The sequence below is a fragment of the Tachyglossus aculeatus genome, chromosome 17, assembly GCF_015852505.1.
Source record: "Tachyglossus aculeatus isolate mTacAcu1 chromosome 17, mTacAcu1.pri, whole genome shotgun sequence".
In the NCBI taxonomy this organism is placed as follows: Eukaryota; Metazoa; Chordata; class Mammalia; order Monotremata; family Tachyglossidae; genus Tachyglossus; species Tachyglossus aculeatus.
This window is the reverse complement of record NC_052082.1, coordinates 59,483,632-59,508,923: the sequence shown is the minus strand read 5'-3', so window position 1 is coordinate 59,508,923 and position 25,292 is coordinate 59,483,632. Positions and strand designations below refer to the sequence as shown.

Here is a 25,292-nt window from a genome sequence, read left to right as displayed (position 1 = left end):
GGGAGAAGGAGTGGTGCGTGGAGTGAGCCTGGGCCGGAGCTTGGATTGGAGTGCGTAGGGTTGTGCCTCTGCATGCGAGGATCTATGTGCTGCCTCGTTATCTGGGGGGAATCCACAAGTACAAAAGCATCGGTGGATGCGTGCAACCATGGGTATATGTACTTGTGCGCAACTGGATTCATTTGTGTGCAGGTGCTCACCAGGGCTACATCAATTCCCTGAACTGCCCCCATCCCCACCCTCAATCTGTTACTCTCGTGCCCAATTCTCCCCCGGCCCTGATGGGACCGAGGGCCAGGCTGGGAGCAGGAGTGGGGAGAAGGGGATAGCTGGTTCACTGAGACTCCAGGAAGTGGGGGCCGGGTCCCGCAGATGAGAGCCCCAGCACCATAAGCTGAGGCTATCATTAGAGACCCTCCTCACTTCCCTCCAGTTTCTCCCCTGCAAGACAGGAAGACGGGGGCCCGGGCTCCAGCCCCTCGCTACCAGGCCTAGGCCGATGCCCCAACGATACCATGTGATCAGCAGTGACCCGTCAGGGATCGCAAGCTTTGGCGAAGGGGCTGGGAGTGGGTGATGCCCCGGGAGCATCTGCCAGGCCGAGGGGCAGCTGTGGACAGGGCAAGGGCTGCAGGGTCAGCAGGGAGGTGAGGAAAGCCGGGCGGGCATTCAACCTTCTTTGGGGAAGAAGCAAACCCTAATGGAAAGAACACGGGCCTGAGTTCTAATCCCGGTTCCACCACTTGCCTGCTGTGACTTGGGCAAATCACTTGACTTCTCTTTGCCTCAGTTTCCTCATCTCTAAAATGGGGATGACATTTCGGCTTTCTCTATCCCCCTGAGAATGCATGCCCATTATGGGACCTGGACTTTTTTGGCCCTGATAGTTTTTCATTGCTGAATTGTACTTTCCGAGTGCTTAGTACATTGCTCTGCACACAGTAAGTGCTCAATAAATATGATTGATTGATTGATTTGTCTTTCCCAACTACATCCACTCCCTTGGAGAACTCATTTGCTCTCATGTGTTCAACTACCATCTATAAGCGGACGATTTCCTAAGTCTACAAGTCCAGCCCTGGTCTCTCTCCTCTGCAGTCTCACACTTCCTTCTGTCTCTAGGTCATCTGTACTTGGATGTTCCATTGACATGTCCAACTTAACATGTGCAAAACAGAACTCCTTATCTTCCCACCCAAAACCCCATCCTCTCCCGCTTTTCCCCTCACTGTAGACGACCCCACCCTCGTTCCTCTCTCTAGCTTGAAACCTTGGCATTATCCTTGACTCTCTCATTGAACCCACATATTCAAACCATCACTCAATCCTGTCAGTTCCACCTTCACAACATCGCTAAAATCAGGCCTTTCCTTTCCATCCAAACTGCTATCACACTGATCCAAGGCCTTATCCTATCCCGCCTGGATTATTGCATCAGCCTCCTTGCTGACCTTCCTGCCACCTGTCTCTTCCCACTCTGGTCCATGCTGCACCCTGCTGCCCAGATCATTTTTCTACAAAAATGTTCAGGCCATGTTTCCCCACTCTTCTCAAGAACCTCCAGTGGTTGCCCATCCACCTCTGCATCAAATGGAAACTCTTCACCACCGACCTTAAAGCACTCGATCACCTTGTACCCTCCTACCTCACCTCCCTGATTTCCTACTACGTAGTCCAGCCCACACGCTTTACTGCTCTAATGCCAACCTACTCACTGTATCTCAATCTCATCTATCTCACCGCTGACTTCTCACCCACGTCCTCCCTCTCCCCCTATACATTTGACAGGCCACCACTCTCCCCTCCCTTCAAAGCTTTATTGAAGGCACATCTCCTCCAAGATGCCTTCCCTGACTAGGCCCTCATTTCCTTTTCTCCTTCTCTCCTTACGTGTCGCCCCGGAACTTGGATTTGTACCCTTTATTCACCCCCTCCCTGGGCCCCACGGCATTCAAGTACATCAAGTTTATCTATAATTTATATTATGTCTGTCTCTCTGTCTAGACTGTAAGCTCACTGGGGCAGGGAACGGGTCTACCAACTCTGTTACATTGTACTCTCCCGAACACTTACTACAGTGCTCTGGACACAGTAAGCCCTCAATAAATACCATTGATAGACTGTATGGACCCCAGTGCTTAGTAAGGTTACTTGACACATGGAAAATGCTTAACAAATACCACCATTATTACTTTGTAAGTGGAGGCAAGGAGTTGTAGGGATGGAGGGCTTGGAGTAAGGGCTTGGCCCAACCACCCAGCAGGAAAAGGATGCTATCAGCTCTCAACAGGAACGGGAACTAGGGACTCTGCTTCCCACAAGGCATGTCCCGGCACTTCTTGCCTCCCTGTGGGTCCCAAGGAAGGTCTCCCCTTTGGGCTGCTCTACTTGTAACTGGTGGAGGGAGAGGGGGCAGGGCCTGGCACTGTCCCAGGATGGGGGGAGAGGGAGGGCATCCCTGCTCCCATGCCTTCTCGGTCCCTAGTGGGTTAAACCCGGGTTAAACTGGGGATTTGCGTGGTCACGCTCCCTTGACCCCCAACCCTTGGTGTCTCGCAGACTCCCAGCACGGGACTTGGGAGACTCGGATGCAGCCAACCCTGCTGCTGTGGGGCCTCAGTCCGGCTGACCTTTGACCAGCCCTTCCCTTTCCCAGGTTGGAAACACATCGGAGGGAATCCCCGGGTGGGTCCCGCCCAAGGCCCGATGGGGATCTGGGCCTGCTGGCGGTCGCTGGAGGCCGGGACACACACATCCACGCAAAGGCAGGGGACCCTGGCCCACCAATGCCCCTTTCAGACCAAAATGAACCAGTAAGCGAGAGCTTCTGAATGAGTTAATGAAACGGGGAGAGAGATGGGGTGGTAGTTCCATGCTGTGGAGCTGTTTATGTGTGACGGTGGGCATGTGTGCACGTTTGCAGTGCGGCCCTGGCTCCAAGCGCCCGGATGCGGGGTGGGGTCCAGGAGGGAAAGATGAGCTGGGCCATGGGGGCAGGGGGACGGGCAGGAGGCATCTGGTAATCCCTCTGTCTGCACGCCGTCTCTGCCCGGGGTGGCTTTGCGTACCTTTCTTTGTCCCCTTTACTAAGGGAGGAAGAGGAGGAGGAGGAGGTGGAGGTGGAAGTGGAGGTGGAGGTGGAGGAGGAGTCTTGCTTATCTACATCTCTATCTCTGCCGAGGGCAGCCCCAGCGGGCCACGGGGGCGGGGTCGGGAACGACGGAGGCGTGCGGTGCAGGCGGCTGCAGGGCTCGGGAGAGCGGCTAAAGCTGAGGAGCGCGGCGGGGCCGGAGCCGGGGCCGAGGCCGGGGCCACCGGGGCCTCCGGGGCCGGGGCCGGGGCCGTCCTTGGGCCCAAACGCGGCGGGGCTGGGTGCTGGAATGGCGAAGTGGAGAACAGAGAAGCGTTGTTCAGAGGGGCTGCGGCCGGCCGCTGGCCCGGGGAGGTACTTACCGCGCCCCTGCCCAGCGCTCCCACAGTTAAAATGAATACATATTATTGGGAGCTGGAAAAGGAAAGCAGACAGACGGATGGGCCGGTTAGAGGGCCGGGGGGCGCGCGACGGGCCGAGCCCCTCCCACCCCCCACCTGCCCCCCGCCCCACTGTTCGCCCCTACCCCTCGTCGGACGGTCATGTAGGCAGATGAGCCCCCTCCAGGTCCCCGGCAGGGAGAGAAGTTTCGCCCATGGGGGTAGGGCTCAGTTCTCCGGGCCTGATCCTCACTAAAGGGGTCTCGGGTTGGGGGAGTGGGCGTGGTGGAGGGGTGTATCTAGGGAGGGATCTCGGCTCTCTGCCACCTAATATGGCTCACACTGGATGGAAAGGTATGCTTACCTTCACCACCTTCCCCAGTTCTGACCACAGGGCTCAACTTGCTGGGGAGGGCAGTGGAAACAGTCCTGAGCTTGGAGTGGGGGCGAGGCCTCAGGGACCCACCCCCTGCACAGGACACCTTGTGCTTTCCTGACGCCCTCCCCTCCCCCTTGGCTCTCCTGCTGCTGTGGACAGCTTGCTGAAATGCCAGCTGGGCCAGAAGGCTTCCCTGGGCGGCGCCCACCTCCATGTCTGTGGATAGTTTGATCCGGCCGATGTGGTGGTGGCTGCCTCTGTCCTTCCGCTCGCTCTGGCGACCTGTACCTCTCTGTGCCTGCCTATTTCCCCCATTAGTGGCCGGCACAAGCAAAGGCTGGGTCCCCGCCTCTCACCTCCTCTCCCGGGTGCCTGCGGGTGCCCCGTCCACCACAGTGGCTGCCTAGCTCTGACTCGGGCCCTGTTGGGGCCAGGGTAGGGCACCTGGCCAAAGTCCTCGGCCTCGGGGGGCTGGGGGAGGGCCCGGGACCCACGGACGAGAGGCTACTACTCACTGACTGTCGGGTTGCCGAGTCCCCCGAAGGCGTTGCCGCTGACGGCCGTGAGACCAGAGAATGTTGTCGGCCGGCTGAAGGGCTCTGGGGACAGATCCGGGAAACTGTTACCGGGACCTTGAGCTCCCACACAGCCCCTGCCACCCCGAGGACCCGCCTGCCTCGGGCGGTCGGCAACAACGGCCCAAAGGCCATCTCCTCCGCCTCCCCCCACCGCCCACCGGGGTCTTGTGCCACGTCAGTTCCAGCCCCTGCTCCCCCTCCCTGTGTACCTCCCCACCGCCCTGTCTGTTCACATACGTCCCTGCCTCACTCTGTCACTCTAGCCCTGCCCCTGGCCCCTAACCCCCGGCAAGGCAGCTGGGGTCACTTACCCAGGTGGGCTGTGGGGTTGAGGAAGTTGCTGTGATGCGGCGGGGGTCCGAATGGGGTCCCAGCTGGGTGAGCGGCACCTGCCAAGCCCCACAGACCTTGAGATTCCTGGGCTCGGACCCACGGCCTCCAATCACGACCGCCAGTCACTCCGCCTCGACCCCAGGCCAGACCTGGGGGTGCGGGGCATTGGATGGTGGGGGGGGGGCCCACAGTGGGCCATTGGCCTGGGGGTACAAGACTGCCCCCCCGCCCCGAATCAGGCCGCACCAGCCTAGCCCAGAATCTATGCCCACCCCCGGCGAAGCCCCAGACCGAGGGGCTGGGAGGTGGATGCCGAGGCTGGCGACCATGGGGACCGTCAAACTGCCAAGGCCCGACGGTCCACGGGACGACCTCCAGGACTCCAGCCAGCCTGGCACAGCCTCCAACGGAGGAGGAATGGGTGACACCCGCAGTCGCACAGATGTGTTTGTAGCTGGGCAATTTAGGGTGGTAAATAGTTATGGAGGGAGAGTGATCACAGGTAGTGTCTGCGCTGGGTCACTTATTGGGGAGGGGTCAGGGTGATGAGGGGAGTTGGGTGGTTGGTGGTCATCACTGGAGGAAAGGATCAAGGGTGTTGGGTGGTCTGTGCTGGGTCACTCAGGAGTGTTTTGGTGGTCTATGCTGGGTCACGGGGGAGAGTCAGGGGTTCTGGATGGTCTATGCTGGATCACTGGGGAAAAGTCAGGGGTGCTGGGAGGTCTGCGCTGGGTCACTGGAGGACAGTGAGAGATAGAGAGGGGAGGGTCAGGGATGGAGGTGGGAGGAGTCAGGGGTGTGGGACTGTCCATGTTGGGTTATGGAGGGAGAGTTGGGGCGGAGAAGGGGAGAGTCAGTTGTGTTGGGTGGGTTTATCCTGGGATACTAGGGGAGAGTCAGGGTGGAGAAGGGAGAGTCAGGGGTGTGGGATGGGCTGTACTGGGTCACTAGCGGGGAGTTAGGGATAGAGAAGAGAGAATCAGTGGCATGGGATGTTTCGGGCTGGGTCACTGGGGAAGAGTCAAGAGTGGAAGGTGGTCCAGGCTCAGTCACCAAGAGAGTGGCCATGAGTGGGGGATGATAAGGTGGACAACTAGCACCCTGTTCATTCAAGAATCCTGGGTGGGGTCCCTGAGGAGACCAAGCTCTACACTGCCCAGTCACACAGTGCATTGCTTGTGGCTTTTACCGCCATCCACACGTACCACTGCTGGGAAGGACAACCTCCCAGTTTGTATTGCCTTTCCTCAGGCCCTCCAAAGCCAGGGAGCGGGTCTGCGTGATGTCACTCAGGGCTCTTCCTGACCCAGCGGCTAACGTGGCCACATCTGCATAAACAGTAAAGACTTCTCACCATCTTCTACCCTCCCTCTGGTAACAGTCCTCGCCCACACCCTCACCCCATTTGCGGGTCCTTCCCCATCTCCCATTTCTAGACTGTAAACCCGCTGTTGGGTAGGGACCGTCTCTATACATTGCCAACTTGTACTTCCCAAGCACTTAGTACAGTGCTCTGCACACAGTAATCTCCCACTTCTCTGGTAACTGGTCTTTTGACCCCATGCAGTCCTGCAGCTGCCCGGACCGACAGCTTGGGTGGCCGGCTGTACCGGCCCCCCCAGGCCCCAGGTAAGGCTCGGGCTGGGATGGTGGGATGGTGCCTCCCCGGGGTCGGGGGTGCCGCAGGTGGGCTTGTCCCTGGGCTCACCAGCGGCAGAAAAGAGGGTGGAGGGTCGAGCGAGGTCATGGGGGTGATGGATAGCGCCAAAGAGGCTAGGTCCTGGTGGACGGCTCAGGAACTCCGGCTTCAGACCAAAGTCCAGCTTGTGCGGATCCGACTGCAGCTGCTTCTGCAATGGGAAGGTTGGTGGGGCAGGGGGAGGGGGACCAGTAAACAAGGCATTTGAGGGCTGTGACCCCCTCCCTCCCTCTGTGCCCCATCACAAATCCGCCAGACCCCTGCTCTCCCGACCTTCACAGCCCTCTGAGATTTCCACCCCCCTTCCCCGAATACTGTTAACATCCCCAAGTCCCAACCACCCGACTCCACCTTGGTTCTTCCTGGCTAACGGCCCCTCCCAGGGCACTAGGGCGCACAGCAGCAGTCAGGCTCAAAATGGTCCCCAGTAGCCATGTCTCTGGTTTATGCCCTCTTACTGGCGCTGCCTTTGCTTTGTACATCTTCCTTGCCAGACCACAAGCTGGTTTCTGGAGGGCAGGGAAGCAGTCTTCCCCTTCTATTCTAATCTTTTAGCACTCTGCGGCCGGCTGGCAGCCAGTACGGCTCCCTCACGCAAAGGGGCCCACTCCGATGCTTGATTCCCAGACAACCTTCTGTACAGTGCTCTACACATAGCCGGTGCCCAGTCCAGTGCCCTGCCCACAGCCAGAACCCGGCATAACACCCGGCCTGCAGTAGGTACCCACTAGGCACACCGGGGTGCAGCTGAGGCTGGGAACTAACCTTGACCTTTTGTTGGTGGTGGTAGATCTGCCAGGCGATATGGACGTGCATTGCGCACCACTTGCCCGGTTTCTGGAGGAGCAGAGGGATGGACCAGACAGACAGATGGACAAACAGCGTGAGCTCACAGGGCAGGCCTGAGGGAAAGCCCCGTTCCCACCTGCCTGGGGGGTGAGGGAGCTGACTGCACTTCTGCCTTTTTCCTTTGGTAGCCAGCAAAGCCAACTGTTCTGTGCACACGCGCATGCGTGCGTGTGTATGTGTTGTGGGGGGTGGTCTCCTCGCCTCACCCTCATGACTCCCAGAAAGGGTGAGTAGCTTGTCTTGAGTTAGCCAGGAGGCCAGGGCAGAGCTGGGCCACCATCAGGCCTCTTCCCTCTAGGCAATCCAGCCATCCCAGTTGGCCCCAGTCGGGGAGGGGCGGGGTGAGTGGAAACAGGCCGGGTGATGGAAGGGCCACTGGTCCAAATAGGTCCTCTGCTAGCCCTGGAGGGAGTGGGGTCCCCCCAAAGCCCCCAGACCTCTTTTGAACCTCTAGAACAGTGCTTTGCACATAGTAAGCGTTTAACAAATGCCATTATTATAATTATTATTATTATTATTCTCCCAGTTGGTCTCCCCAAGCCAGGGCAAAGGGGGGTGGGATGGTGGAGGGTTTGGCTCATCGAGGGTACAGGCTGGGCACCCCTGCTGAAGCCAGACAAGAGGGAGGGTCTCACCCAAGGGGTCCAACCCCTGATGCTGTGAGTGCTGGGGGCCTGAATGGAGATGGGGTCTCAGCCCTGGCACCATGCCCACCCTGGCCCCCTGCCTGGATCCATTGGGAAGCTGCCTCATCCCCCCATCTCCTCTCTCTCTCCCACCCCGGTCCTCGGCCAGCCCCAGTTCCAGGGCTGGGGCTGGGCTGGACATGCTCCCTTACCCTCAGGAGTGGCCGGAACGGGTCTGTCAACTGCAAAGAGAAGACAAGCTTGGTGACTGCCCGCCACTCAGACCAGCCGATCATTAATGCGATTGTGCTGCTTCGTCAGGGGAGATGGAAACATTAGAATCCGACTTATCCGTGAGATCCCGGCTTCCCAGCAGTGGCTCCCTCTCCATTATCCCAATGAGTTCGGAATCTCTGCCGCAGTTTCCCCGTCCAACATCCCAAAAAGTCGCCAGACCCCTGTTCTCCCCATCTCTGAAGCCTCCTGAAATCCGCCTCCTCCAGCAGGCCTTCCCCGATTCATTCCCGACAACCCGGTCCCGGAAGCTGAGAGCCTCCCCAGCACTCCGTCCTTCCCCCAACCTTCAGCGCTGAGGTACTAATAGTAATAATAATGACGGTACTAATGTATACTCCGTCGGACAGTCAATCATGTTCTCAGCTGGCCCACCCTGACCTAACACTCCATCCTTGCTCACCCTCCTGCTCCCAAGGTTTGTAAACAACCTGGGTTTGCTTGTCTCCTATTTTTGAGCGTAACCCCTATGCAGGCAGGGAACCAGTGTCTTTTTTCTGCTCTCTCCCAAGCACTTAGCACAGTGCCCTGCACACAGCAGGCATCCAGTAAATGCCAGTGATTGACTGACTTGACCAATCAATTAGTAGATTGATTTGGTTGACTGACTGAACCTCTGACCAACTGACTTCTTGTCCAAGTGCTTGACTGACTGACAGATGGCACATCAATGCCTGCACGTGGAACAGGCACCGTGGCTTTGCCAGGATCCGGTGCTGCTTGGCCTGGGGAAGGGGCCAACGCTCCTTCCTGGTCTCTGACACCCCTCCCGTCAGGGGGTCGTGGTCACCCTCCTGCTCCCACAGTTTGTAAACAACTGCCTGCCCCGATGGAGTGGCGGGAGGCAATGACTCTTCCCCACTTCAAAGTCTTATTGAAGGCACATTTCCTCCAAGACGCCTTCCCTGACTAAGCCCTCCTTTCTTCTCTCCCTCTCCCTCCTGTGTCATCCTGACTCACTCCTTTTATTCATTCTCCCTCCCAGACCTACAGCACTTATGTCCACAACTCCAATTTATTTATTTATATTAATGTCTGTCTCCCCATCTAGACTGTAAACTCAATGTGGGCAGGGAATGTGTCTGTTAATTGTTCTATTGAACTCCCCCAAGCGCTTAGTACAGTGCTCTGCACACATTAAGAACTCAATAAATACAACTGAATGAATGAGTGGGGGTCCTGGTGAGAGGGATCGTTGGGTCCACCCCGCCCCCCGAATAGCTGCCGTGAACAAAGTTCGGATTTGGAATCCAGCAATTCCTTGTTTGCCCCATCCACCCCCTTCTGGATTCTCTAAATTCCCCAGCTTGCAGAGTCCCGACCCTACCTGCCTACCCTTGGCCCGAGGCTCTGTCCACCTGCCCATCCGTCCCCCCCTCCCTTCGGGCCATTCCAGTTGCCCTGTTGCATCTTTCCTCCAATGCAGCCCGCTGTGCCCATGGATGTCTGCTGTCTCCCTGCTGGCATCAGGGCAGGTCCTCATGGGCAGGGAAGCCACCCTATTCTCCTCCTGCCTGGCTGCCTCTCAAGTCACTACCACAGTGCTCTGCACACAACAGGCACCCAATAAAGTGCTCTGCACATAGAGGACTCCCCGCACAGCGCTGTCCAGTGAATGCCATGGAGAACGGTGGCAGGGAGCCAGGACTTACCCTCGGGTCCTTCTGCAGAAGGGTATGTGGGACGGTGCCAGGCCGGGCAGCCACGTCAATGGGGCTGGACGTCTGAAAAGAAGGCAGGACTGGCCATGAGACTTATCCCCAGGGTCCCGCACCCAACCCGGCCCTGCTCGCTGCCCATCTATGCCCCCTTCTCCCACCTGATTGACCAGAAACCCGGCTGGTGCTGGGAGCGACCCCTTCGTTGTCCTGGTCAGAAGCCACCCAGGACTTGGGCTCTCGAAGTGACTTGGCTGCCAAACCCACGCGGGGGAGACTGAGGCACCAGCTGGGGCCTCAGGGGTGGTAACACTCAGAGGGCCCCCTACCAGCCAAACTCTGGGAAAATGGGAGCAATCCTGGTCAGCCTGGAAACCAGCAGGACAGGCAGGTGGGACTCCAGCTGCGCCAAAGGCAAGGGGCTGTACTGGGTGACCCCTCGAGGTTTCTCCAGGCCCTAGGATTTAAGGAGGATCCACTTGACCCCTCCAAGTTAGGACACTCAATTACTTCTTCAGCTATTTCTCCCCATGGAACCCACCATCTGTCTCTGGATCCTGGGATGGCAGGAGCCGGCAACCTTTGACGCAGGAAAGTCAATCAAAATGAAACCTCCAACAGTTGGTGTGCAAACTGACCTAAGCACCAAGGCGGTCTTCCCCATCTCCCTGCGGGGTTGCCGCCGCCCCGTGTGGGAGTGAATCTCTGTCAGCGGCTGCGGACAAGGCGATACGCTCATGTGGGCCCGGTCTGGGACAGCTTCTGCCCTCAGAACCCGCAGGAGCGGGTGGTTCCCTCTCTGCCCAGCTTGGCATTGCTGCTCGGCCAGGAGGCGAGAGCCATTCTGGACTCACCCTGCCACCCAGTGAGAATGGGGGACGGGGGGGAATCTACTGCTTCCCTGTCCAGCCTTCAGAGGGTAGGAGTGGAGCTGCCATCTTAGCTCCTGCTTGGCCCTCTTCAGATTCAAAGAAAGAAGGCCTGCTGGCCAGGTCTTCTCCAAGGGCTGAGCTGAACCACCTCCTTTTTATCCCCAAGAAGCAGGACAGGTCAGCTACTTACTGCCCCCAAAAAGCAGGGTGGGCAAGCTCCTCCCTAACCTTAAGGGGCGGGGTTGCCTGGGCCAGATACTTCCTGCTCCATCTGGTGAGCTGGTCCAGCTACATTCTGCCCAGAAAGCTCTCAGGGGGAAGTTCTCACCTTCCCGGTCCGAGTGACCAGGGCCCATTTCTCCTGTGTCCGGGGGCCACAACTGGCATTTCGAAGAGGCAAATGTGGCTCGCCAGCTGTAGGTTCCCGGCCCCTGGGCTGAGACTTGGCCTTTTCCCCTTGCTCCCCTCTGTCAATAGGTCTGTCTGCCTGCCTTACTGCTTGTCCCCATTAGCTTGTAAGCCTCCTGAGGGCAGGGGACGGGTGTCATGTTTCTGGTATAGGCTCCCACTGCCCGTGCCCAGCATAGCAATCTGTCCACAACCGGCACCTGGCACTGCATCCTTCACACAGCAGGCACCCAGGACGGTGGTCTGCCCATACCAGTGCCAGAGACGGGGCTCCATCTACAACAGATGCCCAGTACAGTGCTCTGGTCATGGCCAAACCCTAGCATAGCACCCGACACAGAGCCAGCATCTGGCACAGTGCCCTGCCCACAGCCAACGCCCAATACACGAGCCCAGTTTGGGGCTCTGCAAATACTACCAGCCTAGCCTAGCCCCCTGAATACCGACTGTCTTATCAGACTGCATGAAAAGCCATATTGAATAGGGAAGTCTCCAGCCCCACGGTGGGAGGGGGGAGGGCAGGGAGGACAACCCATTTCGGAGGCTGTGCCAGCCTGTCTCGGCACAGACCCATCCCGCCAGGAAACATCCGAAATCAGTTGCAGAAAAGGGAACAATTAAGCCGCAGAGTTGTTAACAGCCTGATTAGCATATACATATGAAGAACGACACTAATGAGCCGCAATCTGCATTTCAATCAAGCGGCTGGCCAGGAAGGGCTATTTCAGGACCCCAGACACGGGGGTTGGCTGGGAGCAGGGGAGGGAGGGGTGAGGGGGCTGCGGTAAACCGGCGGGGGAGGACAGTGCTGGGGCCATCAGCACTGGGTAACGGCCAGAGCAGGGACACTGACGGTAACCACCAAAGCAAGCGATTAAATAAGGAGTGACAAACAGACTCAGTCTATGTGAGGGTGCATTCCTCATATTCAATGCGTCACCGACAAGGAGCCCACGCTGAACTGATTTCTCGTGCACCTTTCACGTTTCTACCTGCCCCTTACTCCTCTCCCCCTCAGACAGCAGATGGCCCAGGATGTTGCTAGGCACCCAGGCAATGCTCAGGAATAATAATAATGATGATGATGATGATGATAATTGCTGTGACATTTGTTTAGCACTTACTACGCGCCAAGCACTGTACTAAACACCAGACTTATTACAAAATAATCAGGTCTTATCTAGGATAATCAGGTCCTAGAGAAGCAGTGTGGCTTAGTGGAAAAAGCCTGGGCTTGGGAGTCAAAGGTCATGGGTTCTAATCCCGGTTCTGCCAGTTGTCAGCTGTGTGACTTTGGACAAGTCACTTAACTTCTCTGGGCCTCAGTGACCTCATCTATAAAATGGGGATTAAGACTGTGAGCCCCACGTGGGACAACCTGATAACCTTGCATCTATCCCAGTGCTTAGAACAGAGCTTGGCACGTAATAAGCGCTTAAATACCATCATCAACAACATCATCAGGTCGGACAGGGCCCCACGTGGAGCTTTCTACCTAGAGGGGAGGCTAAACTGTGATCGAATCCCCACCGTATAGGTGGAAAAACTGAGGCCCAGAGAAGTGAAGTGACTTTCCCAAGGTCACACATAGCAGGCCACGCGGCAGAGCCCAGATCCCCTGACCCCCAGCTCCTGGCTCCTTCTACTGGGCCGCTGCTCTGCACAGAGAAGGCACCCACCCAGTACAGCGTTCCACATACAGGAGGTGTTTAATGATGAATACCATCGACTGGTTCATTTCTCCACTGGGGTAGAACTCCACACTTTAGTCTTAACTCCTCCCCAGATGCCCAGCCTCTGGCCCCCGGTGTTCTGTTCATGCCAGTCCAGCAGTCCAGAGCCAGTCAAGGTGCCCAAGGGCCACCGGTCAATCCTGCCATCAGCCTGCGACCTGAGGGCAGGTTGGTCTGGAGAAGGTTAGACCCCGAGGCGGACTGGTCGGGGCAATCCGACCCTCAGTGCCTTCATTCCATGGTACATGGGGCTGTGAGCATGCCCAGGTCCGTGCACATTGGTTCGTATGCCCCTGCCCAGGCCCGTTCGTGTGCATGCCCAGGTCCATATCCATGCCTAAGACCTCACCTTGGGTTGAAAAGCTCCTTGCAGCGAGCCGAAGGGTCCGGTCGGTGGAACCATTGGGCCCATCCCCGACACAGCTGGAGGGTAGCAGTGGAACAGCTGTTACCAACAAAGACAGAGGCAATACTTGAGCGCCATTCCCAGAATCCTCCACTCCCACCGCCGGTCTGGATGGCTTAGCCTGACAGTGTCCTCCTGGGCTCCCGGGTTCTCCTGCTCCCAGGCTGGCATCCTCACAGTGTCCACTCCAGTAGTTCGGGGAAGCTTAGGGACCAGTGAGAGATGACCAGCACTCCACAGGGCCTCGGTTGACCTTTGGTCGACTGGAGAGAGGTCTACCGGTCAAGGGCTTCAGTGCACAGAGGGGTGGGAGCTTCTTTAGTCAGAGCTCTTGCTTTCACCCCAGGAAATCTAACTTATCCCAGGCGACCTTCAGTCGCCTCAGTACCAGAGTGGAAACAGGGTTTCAATTTTTGACTTCGATAGCTTCCTCCAGGGGAGGAGCTACAGGGAGGCTAGACCTCCTGCTATGGAGAAAGAACCCACCCCCACCCCCTTGGTGCCTGGCACTGGCCCTGGTAGGAGGCTCCTATGAGGGGTAAATCCCCTGACCGGTCCCAATGGATCAGCTGAAGCTTCCTCAGACAGGGGTGGAAGGGAGCCGGCCACTTGGGGCAGGACCAGGCCGCACCATTGTTCCTGGGCAACCCTGAAACCGGCCTTCGAGGACTGAGGAACACAAGACCTCCTGTTTCCACCTCTCCTGGGGGCCAATGTGTGTGGCGGTGGGGAGAGGGTGAGAGAAGAGGGGCTCTTGCCCCTCTTGTCATCCACCTCCTGGGGGTATGACTGGAAGTTTACTGTGGGAAGGGGCCATGTCTTCTACCAAATAATGGTAATTTGGGCATTTATTAAGCACTTACTTTATGCCAAACACTGTACTAAGCACTGGGAAAGATATGGGATAATCAGATCCCACATGAGGCTCACAGAATAAGTTAAAAAGGAAAGCAGGTACCTCTACTAAACTCTCCCAAAAGCCTAGCACAGCACTCAGCACACCCCAGCCCCCAGTCCAGCTCTCTGCACACAACAGGCTCCCAGTAAAGCACTCTGTACACAGCTGGCAGCCAGCACAGCACTCAGAACACAGCTGGCAAGCAGGACAGTGCTCTGCACACAGCTGGCGGCCCGCACAGTGCTCTGCACTCAGGTGGTGGCCGGTATAGCTTGTGCATGTTGTGCTGTGCAGGCCAGGGCTACAGTGTGGGTTCTGTAAGGACCCCCAGCCTGTGCTCTAGGACTAGGGCGCATTCCTGAGTGATGGACTAGGTGCCAAGCTTCCCCTTCCCCGACCGAGTCTCTCCTCTGAGGACCCCCTTCCCTGTCCCTGCCAGCCCCTCTCTCCTGAGGCCCAAGACCCCTCCGGCCCCTCCCCCAAGAGCTGTGCACCCCACCGGCCCCTCCCCCAAAAGTTGTGAGCCCCACACTCAACCCAGCACGACACTCACGCTGTGGCTGTGCCGATAGAAGGGATCGACTTTCGTTGGGTATTTATCAAACTGTCAAAAGACCAAAGCAAAATCAGTTACTTGGAGTTGCTGTGTCTGAGCTCACCATCCCCATCCTCTCCTCCCAGACCCCCTCTCTACCTGCAAGCTCACAGCCTCTTCCCCCCTACCCAGAGGCAAGACACAGGCCAACAGGCCCACACCTTTGGCCTGTTTGCTGGGCCCCGACGCTCCCACCCCAGACCACCCTGGAAGGGCCTACCAGATGGCAGGAGCTACAGGGCTTCCTTGGTTTCTCTTCAAGCCCAGACATGGACTAACTAGCATCATTCCCCTCCAGCCTCAGTTCTGGCCTTGAGACCTCCACGGCCAGTGGGCAATGGGCATGACTGTGGGCTGGAGGCCAGGAGGGGGGCAGGGGATGCCTTGGCCTGGTCCCCTGGCACAGACTGACCCTCACCTGATCCCACACCGCTAGGTTGGAGCTCAGAGTAGGGACCCCCAGGACCATCGCTCCCTCACACAGCTCATGAGAGTGCCAGACCCTGGTTGTCTTCAGTTCACCCCTGCCCCAGCCGCTTCAGTCACCCACTAAACCAGCCCTGGTCCACCCTGCTGGCCGGCCCAAGTTCATCCTCTTGCCCCACTCTGGTCCACTATGACCAACCCTCCAGCCGGCCCCAATCACTGCCAGTCCACCCCCCCGGCTGGCCTCAATCACCACAGAGCTGGCCCTGGTCAGCTCCCAGCCCACCCCACTGGCTGGCCCCAGGTCATCTTGCTTGCCAGTTTGAGTCCACCATGACCCAGCCCCAGTCAGCCCCCAGTCCACCCAATCTGGTCCATCCATGGCCAGCCTCAGTTACCCCCTAGCTGGCTCCTGTCATCCCCCAGTGTCCCCCATCCCCAGCCAGCCTCACTTATGCCCTAGCTGGCCCCAGTCAGTCCCAGCCCACCTCCCCGACCAGCCTCAGTCATGCTCTCGGCTCCATCTCTGGCCAGCCTTAGTTACCCTATCTGGCCCCAGTCCCCCTGGGTCTAGCCCTGGCTGGCTTGGCAACAACTCAGGGCAAACCAGCGAGTGATGGAGGGGAGTGGGTGTTCGGTGGGTGGGAGTGCGGTTTGGCCACATCTCACATGAGAGTGTAGCTGGATGAAGGTCAGAGACGTGAGCTCCTCCTGGACCAGTCCAGCCCCGAATCCCAACCGGGGGCGGGGGTGATGCCCACACACCAGTCATGGGGAGGAACACACTCCCACTGGCCCCCATCCCAGAATCCAAGATCAAACCTGAACCACCATGCTGGAGAGGGGTTTTGGGCCACATGAAAGGAGTAAATTAGGGTCACGAGAAGATGACTGGGGTTTGGGGTTGAAGGCTGTGTTGGCACTGGAGGTTGGGTTAGAGTTGGGTTAAGGTTTAGAGGTTGGAGGCTGGAGTTAGGATTGGAAATTGGGGTTGGGTTAAGGTTTAGGGATTGGAGTTTGGGACTATAGGGGTTGGAGTTGGGGTTGGAAGTTGGGTTAGGATTGGGATTTGGGGTTAGGTTAAGATTACGGGGTTGGAGGTTGGGGTTGGATTAGTCTTGGTATTTGGGGTTTAAGGGTTGGAGGTTGGGGCGAGGAGTGGAGGTTGGGTTAGGGTTAAGAGTTGAAGCTGGGGTTACACTTAGTTTTAGATTGGGCCATAACCTCATTTCCCATGATCTGCACCCTGACTCCGGGGGCAGTAAGGCCCGGGACTCTGATGGGGCAAGGCTGCTGACCGCTCCCCCTTCCCTCACTGAGGCCAGTTTGCTAGACTCTGCCCCAGTGGCTCCATCTGCGCTTAGTACAGTGCTCTGCACACAGTAAGCGCTCAATAAATACGATTGATGATGATCTGCTGCCTCTGGCGGGAGCTGGATAGATGACTGGGAGAGGGGGAGCATGGGTTGGTGCCCGCAGATGGACAGAATACAATTCCTGGGTTCGGCCTCTGCAAGCCGCCGGCTGGTAGCTCTGGGCCGCAGAAAGGGCCCCGGGGAGACAGGCTGGGGTGGGGGGACACCGGGTCGGGAGGGGAGCACAGAGCGCCCCCCTCCCGCCAAATCCCACCCCACTAAGCACCACCCGGCCCTGCCCGGCCCCCGGGAAGGCACGTTCCGGGCCTGGGTACGCACCGTGGGCGGTGGTGGCGCGGGCAGGAGGGCGGAGGGTGGGATGGCGTGGGGGAAGGGGGTGAAGGTGTGCTGGTGGGTGTGCTGGTGCTGGTGTTGGTGGGTGTGCTGGTGCTGGTGCTGGTGCTGGTGCTGGTGCTGGTGGAACTCCGTCCGCAGGTAGGGCGGGGGCCCCAGGGAGGCCCCGCGCTCCGTGCTCTGCGATGCCAGGAAGCGACTGTTCAGCTCCTGGCGCAAGAGGTCTTGCTCTGGAGGAAAGTGGAAACGGAGGCGGTCGGCGTGGGCAGGAGGAGGGATGGGACCCGACCGCCGGACCTCTTACGACCTTCTCTCTCCTGGGGGCCGGAGAGTCCAGTACCATCGCCCTGCTTCACACGTGGGGGAAACCGGGACACGGCTCAACACCACCCCATCTCTGCGGCTCCCAAAGTGGGACTTTCATCCCTCCCTCCTTCTATTGCTCGCTCTCTCTCCGTCCCTCGGCTGTCTGTCCACTTGTCCGTCTGTCTGCCCGGTCCCCGGCCAGCCTCCCACCTGCTGGCCCTCACCTGAATAGGAGGCTCCCGCAGGGTGCCCGGCGACTTGCAGGGGCCCAGAGGTGAGTGGGGGTGGCGGGGGCAGGGCGGTGGATGGGGCAAACATGGTGGGGTGGTGGGTGGGAGGCTGGAGGGTGGGGGCCAGGCTGTGCAGGGCGAGGGGGTAGGAGGAGACAGGTGTGTGGTGAGCCAGGTGCGGCGGCGGCGGCGGCGGCTGGGCCTTGGCCGGGGGGCTGTTTCTGCTCCGGCTACTGCTGCTGCTGCTGCTGCTGCTACAGAGCGGGGACCGAGAGAAACGCGGGTTGATACACGGCCACCCGCCCCAGTCCCCCTGCCTCTCTCCGGCCCCAGTGCGGGCGGAATCGGATCAGACCAGACCAGGCCAGGCCAGAGGCGAAGAGAGAGGAATAAGAACAAGATCAGGAGGAGGAGGAGGTGGAGGCAAGGGACAGGCAAGAGGAAACCTTTGCCTCCCTCTCCCTCCCTCACTCTGTTCCCTTCCCTTCCTTCAATCACCCCTCCCTCCTGCAGCCTCTCAAAACCACCCCCATCTTCGCCCCCACTCCCAGAATGGACAGTTGCTGCCCCTGTCTGTGCCTGTCCCGCCCTTTTGAGACTGTAAGCTTCTCAGGACAGGGAACCTGCCTCATTTCCTCCTTTGAACCCGCCAAAGCACCTAGTATAGTGTCCTGTAGACACAGGCAGCTAGCACAGTGCTCTGCATATAACAGGCCCCTGGCACAGCACTCCACTGCTGGCAGTAGTTGCTCAGTACAGCATTGCTCACAGTAGGCATGCAGTACAGCATGCTGCTCGTGGGAGGTACCCAATCCATTCGTTCATTTGATGGTATTTATTGAGTGCTTAATGTGTGCAGAACACCGTACTAAGTGCTTGGGAGAGTACAATAAACAGACGCATTTCCTGCCCACAGTGTCCCTTGCCTAACTGGGTGCGGATGGAGATTGTGCCTTGCACCCGCCCACTGAAGCTCTCCCCCAGGAACACAGTCATTTCAGCTGCCCGTCCTACACCTGCCCCACTCTCGTCCCTGGGTCTTTCTGTGTATATGTGTGTTCCTGTATGCAAGGGGAATGCACGTGTGTATACATGCTTGGGCATGAGTGCACATATGTGAGCATAAGTGCAAATGCATGCAAATGAGGGCACATGACTGTGTGTGGCACGTGTGTGTATGTGCACGCACAGACACCTCTCTCTCTTTCCCTCCCAGGAATCCCAGTCCAGCCCAGGGGGGGCCAATTCCACAGGAATGACGCTGACTCTCTGCCCGACTCTGCCATCTCCTGCCCCAGCAGCCCCTGGGTGGGAGGACCAGGGCTTCGGCTTCCTCCCTGCCCCCAGGCCCGAGCTGTGACCCGGACCGAAGGGCAGATGGACGGACGGACTCACTCACCTTAAGCTGCTGAGGCTGCTGCTTTTGTAGGCCGTCAGTGGCTGGGGGAGGACTTGGGGGGCTGGGGGAGGTGGAGCGGCGGGGGGCAGGCTTGGAGGGCCTGCCTGGATGAGGGGAGGCTGAGGCTGGGGCCTCGGGGGCTGTGGTTCCAGGAGGGAGCCTGGGGGCACTGCTGGAGGGGCCTCTAGGCGCAGTGGTAACGGAATGGGGCTGGGGGCAGGCGGTTCGGGCGGGGTCTGGGGCAGCGGGGGAGGTGCGGCAGGGGGGCGGGAGTCTCGGGGGGCAGAGGGCTCCAAGATCAGCTCCTGGTCCTGACTTCTTTCTTGGCTCCTGGCTAGGCCCGAAACCTTTGGGACTCCCGCCCCCCTGACGTCCAGGCGCTCACTGCCGGAGGGCGGGCCGGGGCCAGGCTCTCGATCTGTTGGGGGAGAGGAGATGTGAGAGGCCAGTGGTGGGGAAGGGGTGCGGGAGCGCCCCGCCCCAGAGCCGGCAGCACTCCGAGGGGCACGGCGCCCGCCGACCCATGGCCAACATCCCAATCTGCCCCAGAAATCTCCACAGTCCAGTTGGGTCCCCACCAGACCGGGAGGTCTTGGAGGGCATGGTCTCGGGACCACTCTCCCAGGTGCCCAGAACAGGGAGAGGGAGGCCAACGGGCAACCGCTGCCTATCACCCCTGCAGGGTCCTGCTCCCTGAACGCCCCACAGGTGCTGGCCCATGGGGATGCGGGTGGCGACAGGTCACCATCTTCATGGGTTTCAGAACTTCAGGAAGCTTTGGCTGGCACTGAGCTCTCACGGGCCCGGGCGGCTGTGCCCTGAGGCCCTTCATGAACCCCCTTTACCACAGGGCTGGTTGGACTCTGAACATCCGTACTGTTAAGCATTTACATTATTTCACCTTTCAGAAGCAGTGTGGTCTAGTGGAAAGAACCCGGGCCTGATGTCTCCCCACTCCTCAAAAATCTCCCAGGGTTGCCTATTCTTCTCCCTTTCAGCATAAACTTCTCCCAACCGGCTAAAAGACTCCTCAATCAGCCCTCTCCTTTCTTCCCATCCTCACTCCTCTCCCACCTCACCCCAGCTCGCATCCTTCACTCCTCTAACACCAACCCATTCACTGTGCCTAACTCTCACCTGCCTTGCCATTGACCCCTTCATCATCATCAATCGTATTTATTGAGCGCTTACTATGTGCAGAGCACTGTACTAAGCGCTTGGGAAGTACAAATTGGCAACATATAGAGACAGTCCCTACCCAACAGTGGGCTCATAGTCTAAAAGGGGGAGACAGAGAACAAAACCAAACACACTAACAAAATAAAGTAAATAGAATAGATATGTACAAATAAAATAGAGTAATAAATATGTACAAACATATATACATATATACAGGTGCTGTGGGGAAGGGAAGGAGGTAAGATGGGGGGATGGAGAGGGGGACGAGGGGGAGAGGAAGGAAGGGGCTCAGTCTGGGAAGACCCCTTGTTCACTCGTCCCCTTCCCTCAGGTGGCCAATCCCAGCTCTCCCCATCTTTGAATCCCTTCTCCTCCAGGAGGCTCTCTGGAACTGGGATTCATGTTTCATCTTCCCAGGTGATACCCTCCCAACTCACCTCGGCACAGCCGCCCCCAGGACCTCCCTGCCACACTTTCATACCATACTGATTTCCACAGCCTACACTCTTCTTCCTCCTGATGCTGAGTGTGAGAGCATGTGTGTTTGTGAATGCCTTCCCTTTGGACTCTAAAGCAGGGTGTGTGTTTTCTCTTTCTGCTCCCAAGTGCCTAGTATGTGCTCAATCAACAATGATTAATTGATTGAGACAAGCTCCTGGCAAAAAATGCATTTCTTCGATGGGGCTCGGCAGGGAGAGAATTCTCGGGTAGACAGGTAGACGGGCACGGCCGCTTCACTGCTGCCCTTGCTCTGCTGCATTTGTGTATGTGTGCATGTGTGTGTCTGCATGTATGAGCGTGAGCTCCACTGCCAAAATACAATAAATCGAATCAGCTCACACACATGACACACGCTCTTCCCTAACTCATACTGATTGCCTGGCTAATTGATGTTTGTTGAACTTTCTCCATTTCGTTGAATGATTAGTACAAAGCTAACAGTTGACATCTGTGGGTGCTTAACTGGCATCTGTAATTACTGTTAATGTTAAATAATCGTCAGTTAATTGGAGTGGTGACTGGCTGTGTGGAATTCTGATCGGGAGCCAGATAGCACCCGCCATGGGCAAGGCGTGATGCCCGAGTGCTGGGCACCGCCTCCCTTCGGGCACACGGTCCTGCCCCCACGACCCGTTGGAGGGGTCTCCTTTCTCCCAAGCCCCGGGGGGGGGACGGGGGGGACAGTCGGCTGGACTTTTGGAGGACCCAGCAGGGGGCCCGGTGGTCTGGGTGTGCCTCCGCCTCTTATATTCACTCAATCCTCTTTACTGAGCACTTACTGTGTGCAGAGCACTGTACTAAGTGCTTGGAAAGTACAATCGAGTAACATCTCCTTGGGTGGGGAAATTGAGGCCCAGAGAGGTTCAGCAACTTGACTGAGGTCACCCAGCAGCAGGTCCAGGACGGAGCCGGGACTAGAACACGTGTCCTCCATCTCCCGGTCCCACGCTGTGGCCCCACGACTGAGTTCTCAGAGAGGTGAGACCGGGCGGGGCTCACAGCAGGTCTCTCAGGACTCGTCCGTTCCGGCTGGCATGGCCAGGCTGCCATTTTTGGCTTCTCTGACTGGCTTGGCTCACCAGGGCAGGCAGGGGCTGGACCTCTGGGCCGCTCTCAGGGTCCCAGGAGGAAATGTATCGTGCCCACAGTGGTTGGGAGTGGCAGGTGAGGGTGCAAGGCCACTAACCTCATGACTCAATCCCCAGTGGCTGCGAGCAGAACCTGAGTCCTAAAGCTGCAGCACTCGCCCCTGCACTCTGGACACAGCCCCCTTGTCCCCCAGACACGCCCCCCTCCCCCCGGGCACCCCATCCCACCCTAGGGCCCAGCCTGGCTCTTCAAGCAGGGATCTCTGCCAGGAGTGCTGATACCCTGGTCAGAGCACCCCTGAGGTGGCTTCCCCCTCTCTCATCTGGCTGTCCCAAGGGAGAAAAACCACCCCACGGGGATCAGCGTGGGGCTCTGGGGGAAGGGGGAGCAGTCATCGCCACCATCCAAAAGCCCCATCCCTCCGAACCAGGACCAAGTGCTGCTTCCAGGGCCGGCGTCGGGGACGTCCGGCTGCTCCACGGACCCTCCCGAGGCCCGTCCCCACCCCGATCCATCGCCACTCGGGCCAGTCCGGGGCCTCTGACCCAGCTCAGCCCTGTGGGGGTCCGGATGGTTGTCCAGCTGCCAGCAGGCAGGGCCGTCATCTGTGTCAGCCAAGGCCAGGGGAAGGGGGCGGAAGTACATCATAAATAAATGACACATCCTCTGACTACAAAGAGCTTACACTTGAAACTTCTCATCACCAGCTTTGAGGCCCTCCCTCGGATCTCTTCCCCGCCACTCCTGTCTTCACTACTCTTCCACAACTGAACCCTTACACTTCACCCCTCTAACGCCAACCGGATTCCCAAAGCTCACTCTCGTCTCTCACTGGCGGCCCTTGGTTCACATCTTCCCTCCTGCCTGGAAATCCCTCCCCTTTCAAATCCAAAAAGGCCATCTCACTCCCCACCCCCATCTTAGAAGAGCAGCTGGCCTAGTCGGAAGAGCACGGGCCTGGGAGTTGGAGGAACTGGGTTCTAATCCCGGCTCTGCCACTTGTCTGTTGCGTGACCCTGGATGAGTCAGTTTCTTTTTTTAATGGTATATGTTAAACACTATGTACCAGACACTGTACTAAGCGGTGGGGTAGACACAAGATAATCAGGTTGGACACGGTGCCTGACCCACATAAGGCTCACAGTCTGAGTCCCCAATTTACAGATAGGGTGACTGAGGTACAAAGATATTCAATGACTTGCCCTAGATCACAAGAAGATAACTGGTGGAGCCACTTAACTTCTCTGAGCCTCAGTTACCTCCTCAGTAAAATGGGGACCCAATACCTGTCCTCCTTCCTACGTAGACAGTGTCCTCTATATAATAATAATGATGGTATTTGTTAAGCGCTTCCTATGTGGGACACGGACTGGTGCCTGACCTGATTATCCTTCTAGACTGTGAGCCCGCTGTTGGGTAGGTACCGTCTCTATATGTTGCCAACTTGTTCTTCCCAAGCGCTCAGTACAGTGCTCTGCACACAGCAAGCCCTCAATAAATACGATTGAATGAATGAATGATCCTGTACCTTCTCTAGAGCTGCTTGATAGTAAGTTCTTAATAAAAATCACAATTACTATTATTATTGTCTTCAAAGTTGCTTTAAAATCACAGCTCCTCCAGGGAGTCTCCCCTGACTAATTTCCCACGTCCACATCGTATCCCCCGCACCTGCCACTTCGGGTACTGAGAACTTGGGTACCACCTCCTACAACCCCTTAGCACTCATATCTGTATCTTTAAACTTGATCATTTCTCTTACCTGAAATTTTTTTAATGACTGTCTTCCCTGCTAGACTGGGCAGGGACCACGTCTATCGGCTCAACTGAACTGTTCCCAGTGCTCAGAGTAGGTGCCCACTACGTCCCCGACAGGCCAACCATTCTGTATGATGCCCACCCTCCCCCTTTTAGACTGTGAGCCCACTGTTGGGTTGGGACTGTCTCTATATGTTGCCAATTTGTACTTCCCAAGCGCTTAGTACAGTGCTCTGCACATAGTAAGCGCTCAATAAATACGATTGATGATGATGATGATGATGTGCAGAGAGCCATCACCATCTCCCCACGCGTTCATAGCAGCAGTGGCTGGAGGCCGGCTTCGGGCCTCCTGAGACTAGTTTTTGCCACCATTCAGATTAGAAGTGGATAGCGGGTAAGGACCCCGAAATGTTGGCATTTAAATTCACCCCTCCCTCCTGGGATCCCGTCAGTCGTGCAGGGTCGGACTGGCCCAGGCCTGAGCCAAGAGCCGTGCCAGCCTTCTGTGTCCCTCCCCAGTTCCTCAGGGCGGGTGGGGAGCCCGGAGAAGCTGCACTTGAGGAAAGGGGTCGATCCTACCTTTGCTTATGACGGTGCTGAATAGCCTCTCGGAGCCAGCATCCGATGCCTGCAAGGCAAGGTAAAGGAGTAGAGGTTACAGTGCAGCCGCATGCCCCGGCCGGCCGGCCTCACAACTGTCCAAGTGACGGCCGTCTTGGCCCAGAAAACCGCAGTACCTCCTGCCGCCACCAGATGGGGCTTCCGCATTCCGGGAGCCTGCAGCGCCCGCGGCCACCACTAGATGACGCACTCATTCATTCATTCATTCATTCATTCATTCATTCATATTTATTGAGCGCTTACTGTGTGCAGAGCACTGCACTAAGCGCTTGGGAAGTACAAGTTGGCAACATCTAGAGACGGTCCCTACCCAACAGCGGGCTCACAGTCTAGAAAGGGGAGACAGACAACAAAACAAAACATATAAACCAAATAAAATAAATAGAATACATATGTACAAGTAAAATAAATGCATTCATTCATTCAATCGTATTTATTGAGCACTTACTGTGTGCAGAGCACTGCACTAAGCACTTGGGAAGTACAAGTTGGCAACATCTAGAGACGGTCCCTACCCAACAGCGGGCTCACAGTCCAGAAGGGGGAGGCAGACAACAAAACAAAACATATAAACCAAATAAAATAGATAGAATACATATGTACAAGTAAAATAAATGCATTCATTCATTCAATCGTATTTATTGAGCGCTTACTGCGTGCAGAGCAGGGTACTAAGCGCTTGGGAAGTACAAGTTGGCAACATCTAGAGACGGTCCCTACCCAACAGCGGGCTCACAGTCCAGAAGGGGGAGGCAGACAACAAAACAAAACACATAAACCAAATAAAATAAATAGAATAAATATGTACAAGTAAAATAAAACGCCACCATATCCCATCATGATGATATTTGTTAAGAGCTCACTATGTGCCGAGCACTGTTCAAAGCGCTGGGACAGACACAAGGTTAACAGGTTGTCCCACGTGGGGCTCACAGTCTTATTCCCCATTTTACAGATGAGGTAACTGAGGCACAGAGAAGTTAAGTGACTTGCCCGAAGTCACACAGCTGACAAACGGCGGGGGCAGGATTCGAACCCACGACCTCTGACTCCCAAGGACAGGCTCCTGCCACTAAGCCACGCTGCTTCTCATCTGAGCCGCCCAAGCACGGATGGGTTCCAGTCCAGCTGAGGACGGAGCCTGCTGTGCCCACAGCCGCTACTAGGTACCCGCTACCAGGATCACATCTCATCAGGCCCCTTCGAGCCCTCAGTACCCTTGACCCAGGGACCTGTGGGGCTCACCTCGGAATCAATCAATCAATCAATCAA

At 57.3% G+C, this 25,292-nt stretch overlaps 1 protein-coding gene across 1 annotated transcript in view; it reads right to left on the bottom strand.

Annotated features, from left to right (window-relative positions):
- The window catches only part of AUTS2 (activator of transcription and developmental regulator AUTS2), a 171,753-nt gene that overhangs the window by 2,676 nt on the left and 143,785 nt on the right, over positions 1-25,292 (bottom strand). The window contains exons 6-19 of the mRNA XM_038758859.1: positions 23,979-24,027; positions 18,870-19,287; positions 17,465-17,724; positions 16,920-17,164; positions 14,758-14,808; positions 13,250-13,345; positions 9,882-9,953; positions 8,148-8,177; positions 7,226-7,297; positions 6,470-6,611; positions 5,967-6,089; positions 4,740-4,817; positions 4,366-4,449; positions 3,069-3,375 (exon numbers count right to left, since the gene is read on the bottom strand). Of these exons, the coding sequence (XP_038614787.1) occupies positions 3,069-3,375; positions 4,366-4,449; positions 4,740-4,817; positions 5,967-6,089; positions 6,470-6,611; positions 7,226-7,297; positions 8,148-8,177; positions 9,882-9,953; positions 13,250-13,345; positions 14,758-14,808; positions 16,920-17,164; positions 17,465-17,724; positions 18,870-19,287; positions 23,979-24,027 (2,027 nt within the window). The remainder of the gene's footprint in view (positions 1-3,068; positions 3,376-4,365; positions 4,450-4,739; positions 4,818-5,966; positions 6,090-6,469; positions 6,612-7,225; positions 7,298-8,147; positions 8,178-9,881; positions 9,954-13,249; positions 13,346-14,757; positions 14,809-16,919; positions 17,165-17,464; positions 17,725-18,869; positions 19,288-23,978; positions 24,028-25,292) is intronic.